Consider the following 18,272-nt stretch of genomic DNA (forward strand, 5'->3'; position numbering starts at 1 on the left):
ATGTGTGTTTGATCCTTGGGTCAGGAAGATCCCCTGGAGGAGGAAATAGCAACCCACTCCAGTGTTCTTGCCTCGGAAATCCCATGGTCAGAGGCATCTGGCAGGCTACAGTCCATGGGGTTTCAAAGAATCAGACATGACTGAGCAACTGAGCACACAGCACACCTATCAAGTATACATCAGTAAAAACTAATAATTTTTTTAAAAAGCTTAAAAAAGAATTTAGAATCTAGTTGAGGAGAAGGAAGGTATCCCTAGAGAGATAAGTCCCGGCACGGTGAGCTTGTATGATTTCCAATAATCGTGAGACCAACTTCCAGGGTCTGAGCCCTGGGTAGTTTACAGACTGTGTAGTTCTCAGGTGACTGTCACAGTGATCCAGAAGAGGCTGCCCTGAGAGGTTCCATGGCCCATCACCAAGACCTGAGCAGCCTAAAGAACACGCTCCACGGGGAGGTGGGACAGGCCTGGAAGTTGCCTGTGACCCTCTAGATTCCAAGACGACTGCTGATGGCCAAGTACAAGGTGCAAGTGCCCACTAGTGGCCAGTCGAGGACTGGGCATCCCAACAACCCCCATCACCACCACAAAACTGGCTTGTCCCCTCCCAGCCCAGCCATCTGTCTTGATTTCTTTTTTTTTTTTTTTAATTTTTTTTTCAATTTATTTGTTTTTCGGTGCTGGGGCTTCACTGCTGCATGGGCTTTTCTCCAGTTGGAACGAGCAGGGGCGACTCTTGAGCAGTGGTGTTCAGGCTCTCTCGCTGCAGAGCACAGGCTCTCGGAGCATTCGGGCTTCAGTAGTTGCAGCTTCTGAGCTCTAGAGCGCAGGCTCCGGAGTTGTGGCACAGAGACTTAGTTGCTCCAAGGCATGTGGAATCTTCCCGGACCTGGAATTGAACTCAAGTCTCCTGCACTGGCTGGTGGATTCTTCAGCACTGAGCCACCAGGGAAGCCCTCTTTCACTGTTTCAAATCCTTGCTCATGCCCCCCACCCATCCAGCATCCTTCACATCCTGTCTGTATATCTTCAAAAATCTCCATCTGCATTCAGAGGAGGTGAATTATTTTTAAAACAAGCACATAGACTCTTTGAGTTTGCCATCCCACCTACTGCACAGACTGACCCAGCTCTGAAAAATAAAACAAAAAGCCTGCCACCAGCCCTCCTCCTGCCACCAGCCCTCCTCTTCCTCCTATATTTCCCTTCTGATATTCACCACCCAACTTCACACAAGAGCTAGACCTTCCACCTCCATTCCTGAGCTGTTTGCCATCTAATACCTACCAGCACTCGTTTGCCCACCTTTTCTCAATCCTCTGCTTCCTATAGTTCTTTTGTTGGCCCCACCTGCTGCTGCTGCTGCTAAATCACTTCAGTCATGTCTGACTCTCTGCAACCCCATAGACAGCAGCCCACCAGCCTCCCCCGTCCCTGGGATTCTCCAGGCAAGAACACTGGAGTGGGTTGCCATTTCCTTCTCCAATGCTTGAAAGTGAAGTCGCTCAGTCGTGTCTGACTCTTAGCGACCCCATGGACTGCAGCCTACCAGGCTCCTCCATCCATGGGATTTTCCAGGCAAGAGTACTGGAGTGGGGTGCCATTGCCTTCTCCTTTTAGCCCCAGGAGATTGTATTAATTGTTGTTGTTCAGTCACTACGTCGTGTCCAACTCTGCGACCCCATGAACTGCAGTGCACCAGGCTTCTCTGTCCATCACTATCTCCCTGAGTTTGCTCAAATTCATGTCCATTGAAATCAGTGATGCCATCCAACCATCTCATTCACTGTTACTCCCTTCTCCTCTTGCCTTCAGTCTTTTCCAGTATCAGGGTCTTTTCCAATGAGTCGGCTGTTTGCATCAGGTGGCCAAAGTATAGAAGCTTCAGCTTCAGCATCAGTCCTTCCAGTGAATATTCAGGATTGATTTTCTTTAGGTTTGTCTGGTTGGATCTCCTTGCAGTCCAGGGGACTCTGAAGAGTCTTCTCCAACCACAGTTTGAAAATGTCAGTTCTTCGGCACTCAGTCTTCTTTGTGGTCCAACTCTCTCATCCATTCATGAGTATTAGAAAGACTCTAGCTGTATTAATATACATTACCAAATTTTTTTTGCCCTCTCTATGATTCCATTTTTTTAGACCCTTTTCCTCAAATAAATCAACTACTCATCCTCACTTATTATCTCAGTGTAAGTGACATAAAAATACATGAAATCCCTAAACTCTCCATAAGGTTCTCTACCCATAGCATCCACTGCCAGACAAACCTGAAGTCACTGAGAGACATCTCAGCACAGCTGGTGGAGCAGGGGCTCATGTTATGTCTGAGAGTGGAAAACCATGAATAGCGGATACATTACATTGTAGATGGAAAAATAGATACTTTTCTAGGAAGTTGTATATTATCACACTCTGTACTCTCATACAGAAAAGCAGAAAAACAGGCCTCAAAAGCTTAAAGAAAACATGGGAGAAAACCTTAATATTCTAGAAAATGGAAGGAGACCACCGTTTTCCATTTTCAAGCCAGAGCTTCTCATTCTGTTATCTGAGATACACGTGTGTGTGAATAGGAGCCAAACCTGAAATGCCCAGGGAGAACGATGTGTGTTGAAGTTTGTGTAATAAAGTGGGTTTGAATCCCAGCTCTGCCTCTTCCTACTTGTGAAGCTTCAGGAAATTACCTCATCTCTCTTTGCTTTGGTTTCCTCATCTATAAAATAGGTATTAGAGGAGCATTTGACCTCAGAGTTATGTGAAAATGAGCCCATGCATTGTAATGAGTTTAAAATTGTGCCTTGCACAAAATAAGCCTCAATAACTGCTAGCTTGCTACTATTACCACCACCACCACCACCTCTCAGTTCAGTTCAGTCACGACTGAGTGGACTTTGCCACCCCATGGATGGCAGCATGCCAGGCTTCCCTGTCCATCACCAACTCCCAGAGCTTGCTCAAACTCATATCCATTGAGTTGGTGATGCCATCCAACCATCTCATCCTCTGTCATCCCCTTCTCTTCCTGCCTTCAACCTTTCCCAGCATCAGAGTCTTTTCCAATGAGTCAGTTCTTCGCATCAGGTGGCCAAAGTATTGGAGTTTCAGCTTTAGCATCAGTCCTTCCCATGAATATTCAGGACTGATTTCCTTTCGGATTGACTGGTTGGATCTCCCTGCTGTCTAAGGGACTCTCCAGAGTCTTCTCCAACACCACAGTTCAGAAACATCAATTCTTTGGCGCTCAGCTTTCTTTATAGTCCAACTCTCACATACATACATGACTACTTGAAAAACCATAGCTTTGTCTAGACAGACTTTTGTTGGCAAAGTAATGTCTCTGCTTTTTAATATGTTGTCTAAGTTGGTCATAGCTTTTCTTCCAAGGAACAAGCATCTTTTAATTTCACGGATTCAGTCACCATCTGCGGTGATTTTAGAGCCCAAGAAAATAAAGTCTGTCACTGTTTTCCACTGTTTCCCGATCTATTTGCCATGAAGTGATGGGAGCAGATGTCATGATCTTCGTTTGTTTGAATGTTGGGTTTCAAGCCAACTTTTTCACTCTCCTCTTTCACTTTCATCAAGAGGCTCTTCTGTTCCTGTTCACTTTCTGCCATAACGGTGGTGTCATCTACATATCTGAGGTTATTGATATTTCTCCCGGCAATCTTGATTCCAGCTTGTGCTTCTTCCAGCCCAGCATTTCTCATGATGTACTCTGCATTTAAGTTAAATAAGCAGGGTGACAATATACAGCCTTGACGTAGTACAGACTAGCTATTTTATGGAACATCCCTCCATCTGGGTGTATCGTGAGATTTCCTCGTGGGTAGATTCTGGTTGTGTGTTTTAGCAAGAACACGACCGCATTCAGGTGTCCCTCCCAGTGCCTCACATTGGGAGGCAGGTCTGTGATATCCATTTGTCCCAATGTCGGTGATGTTGGCTTGGATCATTTAATTAAGATGATGTTTGACATGTTTTCTCTTTGAGGTTATTCTTTCCTTTTGTACGTAATAAGTCGCTCTGTAGGCAGAAGCTGTATGCAGCTTGGAAGCTGCATAAATGCCCTGTTTCTTATTAAATTTGCACCCACAGTTCATGGCATGCCTTGGTAATTATCTACCGCCATCATTCCTTTATTAGTTTCTGCCGCTGAAATTTAGCTTGGGGGAAGCCTTATTCGTATCTCCCAGGCTTCCCTGGTGTCTTGGTAGTAAAGAATCCACCTACCAATTCAGGAGATGTGGGTTCAGTCCCTGGGTCGGGAAGATCCCCTAGAGAAGAAGAGGACAAACCACTGCAGTAAGCTTGTCTGGGAAATCCCATGGACAGAGGAGCCTGGCAGGTTATAGTCCATGGGGTCACAGAGTCAGATATGAGTTAGCAACTAAACAACTCATATTTCCCAGTTCATTACTCTTAGTGTAGAGCTAACTGGACACTGTGTCAAGTCTGTGCAGTGATGACACAAAAGAAAAAGATCGAGGAGACAACTGAGAAACAGTCTACAAATAGTGTTCCTTAAGAGGAGACCACAGCCAGCTAAAACAGCAGGCAAGAAGAGAAGAAAGCAAAGCTGGGCTTTCAAAGGAAAGACTAGGGACTTCCCTGGCAGTCCAGTGGTTAAGACTCCTCAGTTCCATCGCAAGGGGATGGGTTCGATTCCTGGTTGGGGAACTAACATGCTGCACAGCACAGCCTAAAAATAAATAAATAAAAACTCGAGTGTCTAGCTTAAAAGTGCTCACCTGAATTCTACAACGTAAATGAAAATTTATATGAACTTAGACACATCCTGGCAAGAATCAGAATTGTAAGGGTTTGATTTTTTTCCCCTTATACACATCTATGCAGGGCTTCCTTGGTGGCTCAGATGGTAAAGAATCTGCCTGCAGTGCAGGAGAGCCGAGTTCAATCCCTGGGTTGGGAAGATCCCCTGGGGAACAAAATGGTAACCCACTCTAGTATTGTTGCCTGGAGAATTCCATGAGCAGAGACTGGAGGAGATAGTTCATGGGGTCACATAGAGTCAGACATGACTGAGCAATTAACACTTTCACTTTCATCTAGGCAGCAGGGGGAAAAGCCAGTATCGAAGGAAGAAAAATAAAGGTAAACGCAGGGTTCTCTTTTGCTGCCTTATTGCCAGCAAGCCATAGATAAGTTTTGATAAGGAAAGTTTTTTAACCCAAGAATTTTGTGCCCAGTCCAATTTGCAAAGTCCTCAGAAATGTGCCACTGTTTCCAAGAAGGATCTGAAGCACATTCTAATTCCCCAAAGCATTTTCTCTCTGCTGCTGCCGTCCAGAGATCCTGTATTTATGCTCACCTCTTTCCCAGCCTGCAGCGCACTACTTGCCACCTGCTTGAGAAGTTCTAAATATATGTGTTAGTACATTAAGACAGACCTTCATCCCCTTGTTTTCTTCCCTGCACCCCAGTCCACTGTCTTCCGTGGAGTTGCTCAAACACACCTGTCTTCCTATCCACGTGGGAGCCACTACACTCTGGGTGCCTTCCGTCCAAACGCCCTTCCCTCTCCTGCCCACACATCTCATTTCTGCTGCCCTCATATATTCACTCAAGAGTCATTTTCTGAGGACTTCCCTGCTGGTCCAATGGCTAAGACTCTGCTCTCCCAGTGCAGGGGGGCCTGAGTTTGATCCTTGGTCAGATACCTAGATCACACATGCCGCAGTCAAAGATCCCACGTGCCACAGCTGAGATCCTGTGCAGTCAAATAAAAATCAAACAGAAGACATTTTCTCATTGAGGCTTTCCCTGGTTGGCCTGTGTAACTTATAACCTACATCTGCCTTGCCTCTTTTTTTTTTTTTTAATACTTATTTTGGCTGTTCCAGGTCTTAGTTGCAGCACACAGGATCTTCAGTCTTCATTGTAGCATGCAAGATCTTTAATTATGGCATGTGGGATCTAGTTCCTTGAACAGGGATTGAACACACGGTCCCCTGCATTGGGAGCATAGTCTTAGTCACTGGATCACCAGGGAAGTCCCCCTTCTTGCATCTTATCTGCCATCCCTGACTTGATTTTTCTCCTTAGAAAAATTTATCACTATCTAGTATTTTAGGTACTTATTTTTTTGGATTATTGTCTAGATAGACAAATTCTCTAATGCATTCACAAGACCTAGAACAGTGACTGGCACGTCGTAGATATAGCATGAATACTTGTTGTGAGTCATGTTTTCTGCCAGGCCAGTTAGTTCAACAAGCAAGCCATGCCATCAAGACCCACGTTCTTTCCATTTCTGCTGTTGGCCTCCAGCCCTTTGGCTACGCAACTCAGTGCCTGCTGTGTCGACAGTCTTCACAGACAATTACCCAATAAATCAATGTGTGAATTGCCAGGAAAATTCTGTATAGAAGACATACATGCAAATTTCCTTTCTTTAATAGGATACAATGACAGAATTAGCAAAGAACTTATATTTTTCCTTTTAAGTAGTATTTGTTAGAGAGTGGTGGGTATGTTTGCTTAGAATTAGAATTTTCCCCCTCAATTTTCATTGCTTCCTATTTGCCATTGCTTCTATTATATGTTAATCCACCACTGTGAGTATACTGGTACTTTTTTGGGTTTTTTTTTTGGCTGTGCTGTGTGGCTTGTGGGATCCTAGTTCCCTGACCAGGGATCTAACGCATGCCCCCTGCAGTGGAAGCTGGAAATCCTAGCTACTGGACCTCCAGGAAAATCCTGGACTCGTACTTTAGGAACAAACCAACTTCCTTTTCCCCTGAAGTTTTGCATTTAAGCATAGTCTCTTGAGAGCAATTTTAAGAGAAATTTCCCTCAAGCAGTTAACAGACAATTGATTGTGGGTAGAGCATATTTTTTAAATATATAAAATCAGTTACAGTTTGTGACCCAGTGCAACTCTGAGGATCTCTGCTGGGCAGCCTGTTGACTGGCCTATGTCTGCTTTACAGAACATGGATACCACATGGATACCACAATTCAGGCTCCCCTTTGCCTGACCTGAAAAGCCTTATCTTTCTGATCTCTGAAATTCAGATCAGGAAGAAAAGGGGATAGTGAACGAAGCCTAGGACGTAGGAGGCTTTGTAAAGGCCTCAAACCACTGGCTTCCCCAGCAGTTCAGTGGTAAAGAATCTGCTCGCAATGTGGGAGATGCAGGAGATGTGGGTTCGATCCCTGGATCGGGAAGATCCCCTGGAGGAGGAAATGGCAACCCACTCCAGTATTCTTCCTTGGAAAATGACATGGACAAAGGAGTCTGGTGGGCTAAAGTCCATAGGGTCGCAAAAAGTCAGATAGGACTGAGCAACTGAACACGCCTGAATGCAAAGCAGTTACTGAGAGAAACAGCTTTTGAAAAGGTGGCTGGTTCGTCTGTGGTGGAGCATTGGCTATACTTAGAGCTTAGAAGAAAGTCATGAACAGTAGAAGGGAGGATACATGCTTCCTGGGGATCAGGAGTTTCCAGAACCTCGGCTTGGACCAACCCTAGAAAGGGGCTTCCCTGGTGGCTCAGCAGTAAAGAATCAGCCTGCCAGTGCAAGAGACACAGGGTTGATCCCTGGGTTGAGAAGATGCCCTGGAGAAGTAAATGGCAACCCACTCCAGTATTCTTGCCTGGGAAATCCCATGGACAGAGGAGCCTAGTGGGCTATAGTTCACTAGGTTGCAAAGAGTCGGACACGACTGTGACTGAACAACAACCCTAGAAACAGGGAATAGACAAGGAACACCTGAGTTGGGAAAGGGTTGGGTTTGTGTGATGGGACGGAAGGATTCGGGCACAAGGTAAGTCTGAGATGCTCTGCTTTGGGGAAAGCTAGACTTGGCTGGTTTCCTTGCCCAGGGAACACCTGTGTCCTGGCTTGTATGTGCTCTCTGTATTGTACAGCAGGAACTGTCCGCTGGTTCTCCACATCCCTACACTTAACCTGGCTTCATGCTGCGAACATCATGTGCCTGGAGGACAGCAAAGGAGAGAAATCAGTGGGAAACTTTTCTTGGGATGATAGCCTCCAAGGAGAGCTTTCTCTGAGTCAGCCGTAAAGGAGTGATCTTTTAAAAAATAATTTTGTATGTTATTTATTTCTGGCTGTGCTGGGCTTTCACTGCAACGCGGGCTTTCTCTAGTTGCAGCAAGTGGAGGCTTCTTGCTGCAGTGGCTTCTTTTGCTGTGGAGCATGGGCTGCAGAAAGCAGGCTCAGTTGATTGTGGTGCTAGGGACACGTGGAATCTTCCTGGGCCAGGGATCCAACCCTGTCTCCTACATTGGCAGATGGACTCTTTACCATTGAACCACTAGGGGAACCCAAGAGACCAGGTTTGGCTAATCATCTCCAGAGGCTGCATATTGCCTGTCTGATAAGGAAAAGTCTACCTTCCTTTTTTTCCTGTGAACTCACCACCTTCCCGTCCATTTTCTAGACAATGATGCCACCTAATGGGAACCAGTAATAACTCACAGAGTGTTTTAAGTGAGGAGACTGCATTTTCCAATATAACTCATGTTTCCCTGCTTTGTGCTTAACTCTGACACCCATTCAGTGCTGTTTGCCAGTTTCTGATGAAGACAGCACATGGCCAGTCCTACTTTCATAATACCGTTAAGTATTTTAGGATGACTCTGTGCACCTATATTCAGTTATCATATAATACACATTAAACATATTACAGTCTTGTTTGTCAGTTCTATCTAAATAAAGCTGAAATTTTTAATTTAAAAAAGATGGCTATAAATGATGTAAATAACAGATGCACAAGAGATATGTCAAAATGATAACAGGTACTGGGTTATGCTAGTGTGCCTGTGGGCGTGGGGAGTTTGTTGGGTTTATTGTGTGTGTGATTGTGGTTTCTAAATGTTTTATATAGCTTGTATTTTTTCCTTAGGAAATTTGCATTCATCATATGTATATTTTTAATAGATAATAAAGTTGGCAAACACAAGAAAAACAAAATCATTTGGACTCTCACCACTCAAATATACTTACTGTTTACATTTTGGTATGCTTCTATTTTTCTTTTCTCTTTTTGGCCGTGGTGTGCAGCTTGCAGAATTGTAGTTCCCCAACCAGGGACTGATCTTTTAAGGCCATGGCAGTGAAGTGCTGAGTCCTAACCACTGGACCATCAGGGAATGCCTGCTAGTCTTTTTAAGGTTTTTATCATAGAATTTACATGACTTTTTAAAACTGTAATTTTTAAATTACACATTCATTCTGTGTATTTCTTTTATCATTTACTATCACTCTTAGTAATAATTCTATTGGTTTTTATAATATAAAAATCGCCCTTTATTGACTTCTCTGGTTGTCCAGTGGCTGAGATCCTGTGCTGCAAATACAGAGGGCCCCGGTTCTATGCCTGGTCAGGGAACTAGTTCCCACGTGGCTCTAGTAAGAATTTGAATGTCGCAACTGAAGATCATGCATGCCACAGCTAAGACCTAAAACAGCCAAATAAATAGACATTTTTAAAAAAGAACCTCCCAAAGCTAAATTATGCCTGGGGAAGGAAAAAAACACCTTTTAAAAAAGTTAATAATAAGTAAATAAAATTAAAATCGCCCTTCAAACAAAGCTGCTTCCATGAAACCTGAATGTTTCATTGATTGCATCAGGATCCTGTTAATGGAAATCTGACTTTAAAATAATCTTTTAATACTCTTATTTGTGCAACGTGTTCTTGTACGTGGAGACCTCTTCAAAAGCCAGTAAGGGAACAGGTGAAAACAGTAAGAAGAAAATAATTTTAGAATATACCTGCAACTACATGCAACGCCAAAGGAGCCCACCAAGGGAGGTGATAGGAAGTTGTCCAAGAGGAAGTACCAGCAGCCCAGCCGTGTACTGGCGCCACCTAGTGGTTGTGGTTACGAACGTCTGAAATCTCGGTCTCAGTTCTGCAGGTCTGGGAGCTGGGCTTCTGGGTTCCGGGCCTTGCTCCAAGACTCTGCCTTTCATCTCTGCTTAGCCTACTGAACACAGAGCAAAACTACTGTCAGTGCACGAATACTTAGGAGATGTACGTATCGTAGCTTGCATGATGAGCACCAAAGAGGCACCAACTAAAAGGCAAAAAAGGCTCATGGAATCTACGAAATGAAACATTCAACCAAAAAGACAGAAGTTTAGAATTCTGGCCCCTGCTGCTGCTGCTGCTGCTGCTAAGTCGCTTCAGTCGTGTCTGACTCTGTGCGACCCCATAGACGGCAGCCCATCAGGCTACCCCGTCCCTGGGATTCTCCAGGCAAGGACACTGGAGTGGGTTGCCATTTCCTTCTCCTGAGAGGCCATCAAATTATCATCCTTTTTACAGATCTCTTTTTTAAAGACATCTCTCTTCCACTTGTAACTCATTTACCTTATTACCCAAAAAGATGAGTATATGTCCTTTCTCTGACAGATGTTTTGATTGGGCTGTTGGGTTGGCAGGTGATGCAAGGGGAGACACCCTGGTTTGTAAAGGGCTGGTATGAATCCAGTTCTGTGACTTACTAGCTCTGTGACTCACGCTACATCACTTCATCTTTCCGTGCTCTGTTTCCTCATTCCTCAAACCAAGATAATCAAAGCTCCTTTAGTAGGTTATAATAAGGATGCTAGCCATTTTTGTAATAACAATCCTTACTGTTAAGTGAGATTAGGTTAAAACAATTAAAAATTCAGTTTACCGATTCCAGGGCGCACAGGTTTCCCCCCTTTTTAACATTTCTGAAATCATGATGTGTTGGTGACATGCCTGAGTTTTTACTTTCTTTTTTTTTTTTAATTTAGTGTTTTTTTATTTTATTTACTTAGCTGCACCGTGTCTCACTTATGGCATGCAGGATCTTTAGTTGTGGTATGTAGGATCCAGTTACCTGACCAGGGATCAAACCTAGGCCTTATGCATTGGAACGTGGAGTCTTAGCCACTGGACCACCAGGGATGTCCTTGTTTTTGCTTTCTTAACAGTTACATAAAATGTGCTCCTTACATTTGGTGGTGTTTAAAATGAAATGTGATAATTAGGTCAGCAGGGTGTTTGATACGCTCCAGGGAGAACACTTCTAAGTGCCCTTGGTAGTGTCTGTAAATGTAAACCTTGAACATGACAAGTGGTTATATGAGGCCTGGTGGTGACAGTTCTCTCACAGCTCTGTTCCCAGTCTCAGACTTGAGCCCATGAGCTACTATTTCTAAGAAGTTTATTTGGCAAGTGTGTGTTGAGCCTTTCAAAATTCACTGAGGTTACACAGAGCATGGTTCATAATTCTGCAGTCTATACCATTTAGCGCACAGCATACATGAAGTGAGTGATGGTGGGCTGTTTTGAAGAGGGTATGTAGGAGGCTAGGTGTAATCCCTCCTCTAATTCTATTGATTCTTTTTCTGCTGTGTTTGTTGTTCGGTCATGAAGTCTTATCCACCTTTTTGTGACCCCACGGACTGCAACACGCCAGGTTTCCCTGTCCTTCACTATCTCCCTGAGTTTGCTCTAATCCATGTACATTGAGTCGGTGATGCCTTCCAACCATCTCATCCTCTGTCATCCCCTTCTCCTCCTGCTCTCAGTCTTTCCCAGCATCAGGGTCTTTTGCAACGAGTTGGCTCTTCATATCAGGTGGCCAAAGTATTGGAGCTTCAGTCCTTCCAATGAATATTCAGGACTCATTTAATTTAGGTGACTGGTTTGATCTCTTTGCAGTCCAAGGAACTCTCAAGAGTCTTCTCAAGCACCACAGTTCGAAAGCATCAATTCTTCAGTGCTTAGCCCTCTTTCAACTCTCATATCCATACATGACTACTGGAAAAACCATAGTTTGACTAGACGGACCACTGTCAACAAAGTGATGTCTCTGTTTATTAATACACTTTCTAGGTTTGTCATAGCTTTTCTTCCAACGGGCAAACAGGCTGCTACTTTCTCTTAAGTTCTCTACAAGGGCTGAATGCGATGCTGCATGGAAAATACCTGGCACATATTCAACTCAGTAAATAACCACAGATTTTACGGGCATACCTCATTTTATTGTACTTTACTTTCCTGTGCTTCACAGATACTGCATTTTTTTTTTTATGAATTAAAGGTTTATCCAGCAAGTCTATCAGCATCATTTTTCCAACAGCCTTTGCTCACTTTGTGTCTTTGTCACATTTTGGTAATTCTTGCAATATTTCCAACTTTTTCCTTATTATTATATTTGTTATGGTGGCTTGTGATCAGTCATCTTTGATGTCACTGTAGCAAAAAGATTACAACTCATTAATGGCTCAGTTGATGGCACCTTTTAACAATAAAGTATTTTTGATTAGAGTATGTATGGGGTTTTTTTGCCTTTTCATACTATTCATGAGGTTCTCAGTATAAAAAGGCAAATATATATACATATATATATAAATAATATATAACAACACAGAATGAAATAGTTGGATGGCATCACCGACTCAATGGACATGAGTTTCAGCAAACTCTGGGAGATGATGAAGGACCGGGAAGCCTGGCGTGCTGCAGTCCATGGGGTTGCAAAGAGTCAGACACGACTGAGGGACTGAGCAACAACAACAAATGTATTTTTCTTAGACATAATGCCATTGCACAGCTAACACTGCACGTGCTCAGTTGTGTCCACCTCTGCGACCTAATGGACTGTAGCCTACCAGGCTCCTCTGTCCATGGGATTTCCCAGGCAAGAATACTGGAGTGGGTTGCCATTCCCTCCTCCAGGGGATCTTCCCAACCCAGAGATCAAACTCGCATCTTCTGCACTGCAGGCAGATTCTTTACTGCTGAGCCTCCAGGGCTTCCCCATAGTTAACACTATAGAATAGTATAAGCGTAACTTTTATATGCACTGGGAAACCAAAATCATTGTGTGTTTCACTTTTCTGCAGCAGTCTGGAAGCAAACCTGCAGTATCTGAGGTCCATCTGTACTCCATCTCCTTGGCAACTGGCCCTAGTCTTTTTCTCTCTGTCTTTCAGTCTAATAAAGTTCCTGTTGTTCAGCACCCACACCACATGCATCCGTTGACGCCCCTCATCACCTACAGCAACGACCACTTCTCCCCCGGCTCCCCTCCCACACACCTCTCCCCAGAGATCGATCCAAAGACAGGTGAGTTGACTGCTGCTCAGGCTGGCCCAGGTGACTCAGAAGAGAATTGTCTGAGGAGTCACACGTGCTGACAAAGCAAGTCTTTATTGGGAAGGGGCACCTGCGTGGAGAACAGTGTGATAAGGGAACCCAGGAGGACTGCTCTGCCATGTGGCTCACAGACTCAGGTTTTATGGTGATGGGGTTAGTTTCTGAGTTATCTTTGGCCAATTGTTCTGACTCAGGGTCCTTCCTGGTGGTGCACACACTGCTCAGCCAAGATGGATGCCAGGTGGGAGGTGGTAGGATACATGGCATCTCATTTTGACCTTTCCCAAACTCTTCCAGTTGGTGGTGGCTTGTTAGTTCCATGTTCCTTGCCAGGACCTCCTGTCGTGAAATAACTCACACAAATGGTTTCTATGGTACCTGGCCAGGGTGGGCAGTTTCAGTCAGGGTGTTTCCCCTAACAGACTTATAAGTATAGATACAAGGCAAGAGACGGAGTTGAATTTTTTCTCTACTTGCTCACCCACACTGTTCATCCCAGAGAGAGCCATCGTTTTCATAAAATTCCCATAGAGTTGCTGTGGCTCAGAGCATTTTTGGAGTCCCTCTTTAGACAGCTATTACAAGTTACAGATAATAAAAGAGGATAAATGTGGAATGGATGTCACCGAGTGCAAGCTCAGTCTGGTCACCACATGACAGGCCTGTAATTGGGAGGCAAGGAATAACAACTTTATTCAGAAAGCTGGGTATCCAAGAAGATAGCGGACTAATGTCCTAGAGAACCATCTTATCAGAGTCTGGATGCCAATTTCTTTTATAGAACAGAGGGGGAGGGGGGGAAGTAAAATAAAAAGGCCATAAGTCTTGCAGAATATCTCCTGGCTTGGCCTGCATCAGGACAGGGATGTGTTAATTTCTTCTTGCAGCCAGTCACAGGTGGGCCAGGTCAGAACAGTCTCCCTGTGAGCTGAACAAAGTCACTTTAGTCTAACTGTCCAACAGAGGGGCAAGTTTCCCTGAGACAGGCCATTATGTATGCTTGCAGCTTATATACAGCATCTTTTCAACAATTATAGTAACAAGAGCATGAAGAGCAAAGGTTAAAGTCAAAGAAAAACAGATCCAGCGTGGAATCAGCTATTGTTCTTCCCTGTTACACGGAAATCTGAAGTTTATTTTTCCACGAATGAAAAAGCTTTTCCAGCTGATGACTCCGGAGATAATCTTGGGTTTCTCAGTCCAAGATTTCCTGCCTGTGTCTTGGACACCTCCAATATGAGCAGTTGGAAGTTACTGGTGACTGAGGGCAGAAACAGTGAAAGAAAAGGCATTGGAAGCTCCAGAGCATCTGGGAACAAAGGGTAGCCTCCTGTTTGATGTGACTTTAAGGTGTAGGATCAAGGAATTGTCTGACACATTTTTCCTTGGAAGCAGGAATCCCCCGGCCCCCTCATCCATCCGAGCTGTCTCCGTATTACCCACTGTCTCCTGGAGCTGTTGGGCAAATCCCACATCCCCTCAGCTGGCTCGTCCCACAGTAAGGAAACTTACAGCCTTTCTTATCCCTCCTTCCTTACACTGAGCTCTGCCTCCTATACCTCCAGCCTGTCCTTGGGGTCCAAATACAGATGCCCCCTGCCCCAGCCACAGCCCCACAGTGGAGCCCTCTCACCAAGCCCAGAACTTCCCCAGGGCATCAGTACAAGTTTCCCAGGCAGCATCTTCCCAATTTCCACTTCCTACTTATTGCCTTTTACTTATCATCCTATCTTCCCAACCCCTTCTCCATCCCTATGAACGTTCCCATTTCAGCCAGTTTCCTGACCGGATTTCCTTACTCCTGGCCCTTATAGGCAAGGACAGCCCATGTACTCCCTTCCTCCCGGTGGCTTCAGACACCCCTACCCTGCCCTCGCCATGAATGCCTCGATGTCCAGGTGAGTCCTGGGGCTGCGGCTGTGAGCGGGGAAGTGGCAGCGCAGGGAATGGTTGTCTACTGGCTCCCCTGCCGTTTCTGACCGTTACATGACACAGCTTTCTCTTGGCAGTAAGCAGAGAGGCAGGTGCTCACCTTTCCTCCCCGCCTCTCTGATTAGTTGTGGGATGGAAACAACAGGCTCTGCTCACTCTTGCCCCATCTCCCTCTCTAAGAGGAGAATTTTAAAGCCCTCACACTCAGTCCTCCTGCACGTTCCCCTATGGGCTGGGCAGGGCTTGGTGGCACTGAAGCATTTTGAATATGTCAGACTGAAGCCAGAGGCTGGGAGATTAATTGTTCCTGAAATGATGTCAGGAGAAGGGAACTATGAAAGAGGATTTCCATCTCAGGGGCTGACCTACCTGACAATCGTACCACCAATGGAAAAAAAAAAAAAAAAAACCACAGCATAAGCCTTTCTTTCCTTTCCCCTGTGTACCTGGCCTCCGACCTCCTGCATCTTCTGTTTTTCATCCCACCTGCTTTCAGCACCGAGTATAGGAACACTGTGCGTTTGTGGGGGAAGGGAGGTTGTTGGGTGTTTCCCAAAATGAGTTCTTTTCAAAGTCAGCCAATAGCCTTCTCTTGCTCCAACTCTGCCATGGCAGAGATGTTCATATGCCTCTGCCATCAAGGCTGGGTTCCACCATGCCCTCTGCGAGTGACCAGCATTTAGCCTGAATCCCTCTGTTGTTTTTGTTTCCCCCTGGTATGCAGCCTGGTTTCCAGTCGGTTCTCCCCTCACATGGTGGCTCCGGCCCATCCTGGTCTGCCCACCTCAGGGATCCCCCACCCCGCCATTGTCTCCCCCATTGTCAAGCAGGAACCAGCGCCCCCTAGCCTGAGCCCAGCTGTGAGCGCGTGAGTAGTGGGCAGCCTGGTGGCGGGTGGCCAGTCTCTGAGTAGCAGTTGCCATTGATTCTTTTCCTGGGGACCTTCAGCCGACGGCTTCCTCAGCCACATCCTCCCCACCTTGCAAACTGTTCCCTTTGACCCCTGGAATTCCCATCCTCTCGGAGACACCATGCATCTTTTCTCGCAGTAAGGGAAGCCCTACAATCAGGACTTTGAAAGAGAAACTGAGAGAGCTTTCAGCTTCCTTCCCTGTCCCCCCATACACTTGAAAATTGCAAGGGGAATTTTCTCAAAGTCACATGGTTGACTTGGGTCAGAGCTGAGTCCAGCACCATGGCCCACACTTTGTCCACTGAAAGTCAAAGTCTCATGGCCAAGGAGACCCGCCCCGGCTCTGTTTCTACCTATAGTGCTTTGCCCCCTCCTCTTTCTCACTTGGGCCCAGCCCATCTCAGCTCCCCCCACCACCTTTGTCAGGGGCACAGCTCCTTTGTCAGGAAGTTGTCCTCTCCTAGAATGTGGCTGGAGGTCAGTCAGAGACTAGAAACTGGGTGCTCAGGTGCTGAAAGCAGCCCTGGGCAACTCTCATTAGCTGCCAAGTGGCTCATCCCCTCCTCCCCAGAGGCAGCCAGCCCATAGCCTCCTTGGGAGATGACAGCTGACAAATGCTAACCTACAGCCTTGTGCCTTCCCAGGAAATCACCAGTCACAGTGAAGAAAGAGGAAGAAAAGAAGCCCCACGTGAAGAAGCCTCTTAATGCCTTCATGTTATATATGAAGGAGATGAGGGCCAAGGTGGTGGCTGAGTGCACCCTGAAGGAGAGTGCAGCCATCAACCAGATCCTGGGAAGGAAGGTAAGGGCCGCCCCTGTGTTCCAGGCTGTACAGCTCAGCGTCCCCCATGCTCACCACTCTTTCCTCGCTGGTCCTCTCTCTACAGTGGCACAACCTGTCCCGAGAAGAACAGGCCAAGTACTACGAATTGGCCCGGAAGGAGCGGCAGCTTCACTCACAGCTCTACCCGACCTGGTCAGCCCGGGACAACTACGTACGTGCCCACTCAGACACCAGGGGCAGCCTCCAAGTGAGGATTTGGGGGAGAAGGAAGCTGACTCCAGTGATAGAGGACCCTTAAGGCCAGGGAGAAGTCTGTATTTCTCTAGAAATGAGGAAGACACTTTAATTCCCAGGAGGGCCACAAGGACATGGTTTTGGTGTCCTGAGGACAGAGTTAAATTTGTGCCTGTCCCATTGCAAGTGGGGCATCCATGCATGCTAAGTCACTTCAGTTGTGTCCAACTCTTTGCAACCCTGTGAACTGTAGCCCTCCAGGCTCCTCCGTCTGTGGGATTCTCCAGGCTCCTCTGTGGGATTCTCCAGGCAAGAATACTGGAGTGGGTTGCCATTTCCTCCTCCAGGGGATCTTCGGGACCCAGGGATCAAACCTGTGTTTCTTGTCTCCTTCATTGAAGGGCAGGTTCTTAACCACTAGCGCCACCTGGAAAGCCAACTGGAATTGGAAGTGGACTCAGCCTTTAATTCCATACTTCAGGGTGTGGTGTCAGCTGTGTGCTAGTTCTGATGATCGGTGTCTGTAGCAAAGGGTTCCCAACCTGGGGCTCACAATGCCATGAGCTACTGCCTACATTTCTGATACCTCCCTGGAACTGGACAGGTTTTTTTATTTTTTAAAAAAATTTTGGTGGGGCTGCATGAACTTTCTCTATTTGAGATATGCAGGGGGCTTCTCTCTAGTTGCAGTGGGAATGTTTCTCATTGCAGTGGCTTCTCTTGTGGAGCACAGACTCTAGAGTATGCAGGCTCAGGGGTTGTGGCACACGAGCTTAGCTGCCCCACAGCATGTATGATCTTCCCAGACCAGGAATCAAACCCACTGGCAGGTGGATTCTCAACTCCTAAACTGCCAAGGAAGTCCCTGTATGTATGTTCTTACTTGCTCTTTTTCTGCTAAAAGTCTTCATAGCTGAGTTAGTTTTTTTTTTCCCCCTCTTTGGTGCCAACTGAGCCCATACCTTCAACAGTGAAAGCATATAGTCCTAACCCACTGAATTGCCAGGAAATTCCAGCTGCATGAGATTTTCAGTGATACCTGGGATGCCTCAAAAAAGATCAGGAACCTGACAGTGTTCTAGAGAGAGAAATAGAAAACTAAGCCTGCAGGGCAGGGAAAGAATGAGACCTTCCAAGAAAGTCAGGACCTATCTGAGCTGAGGGGAGGGAGGTGGCCCCCCAGAAAGGCTCACTGTGTCTCCGCATGAGGCTGCTGCACAGAATGGGACCTGGGCACCTGGTACAGAAAATATCCTGTCAACCCCACTTCATAACTG

At 45.9% G+C, this 18,272-nt stretch overlaps 1 protein-coding gene across 1 annotated transcript in view; it reads left to right on the top strand.

Annotated features, from left to right (window-relative positions):
- TCF7L1 (transcription factor 7 like 1) overlaps positions 1-18,272 on the top strand; it is a 191,514-nt gene that overhangs the window by 170,030 nt on the left and 3,212 nt on the right. The window contains exons 5-10 of the mRNA XM_068976464.1: positions 12,968-13,100; positions 14,526-14,628; positions 14,945-15,028; positions 15,787-15,930; positions 16,620-16,779; positions 16,865-16,972. Of these exons, the coding sequence (XP_068832565.1) occupies positions 12,968-13,100; positions 14,526-14,628; positions 14,945-15,028; positions 15,787-15,930; positions 16,620-16,779; positions 16,865-16,972 (732 nt within the window). The remainder of the gene's footprint in view (positions 1-12,967; positions 13,101-14,525; positions 14,629-14,944; positions 15,029-15,786; positions 15,931-16,619; positions 16,780-16,864; positions 16,973-18,272) is intronic.

This window comes from Capricornis sumatraensis, chromosome 1 (assembly GCF_032405125.1).
Source record: "Capricornis sumatraensis isolate serow.1 chromosome 1, serow.2, whole genome shotgun sequence".
NCBI lineage: Eukaryota > Metazoa > Chordata > Mammalia > Artiodactyla > Bovidae > Capricornis > Capricornis sumatraensis.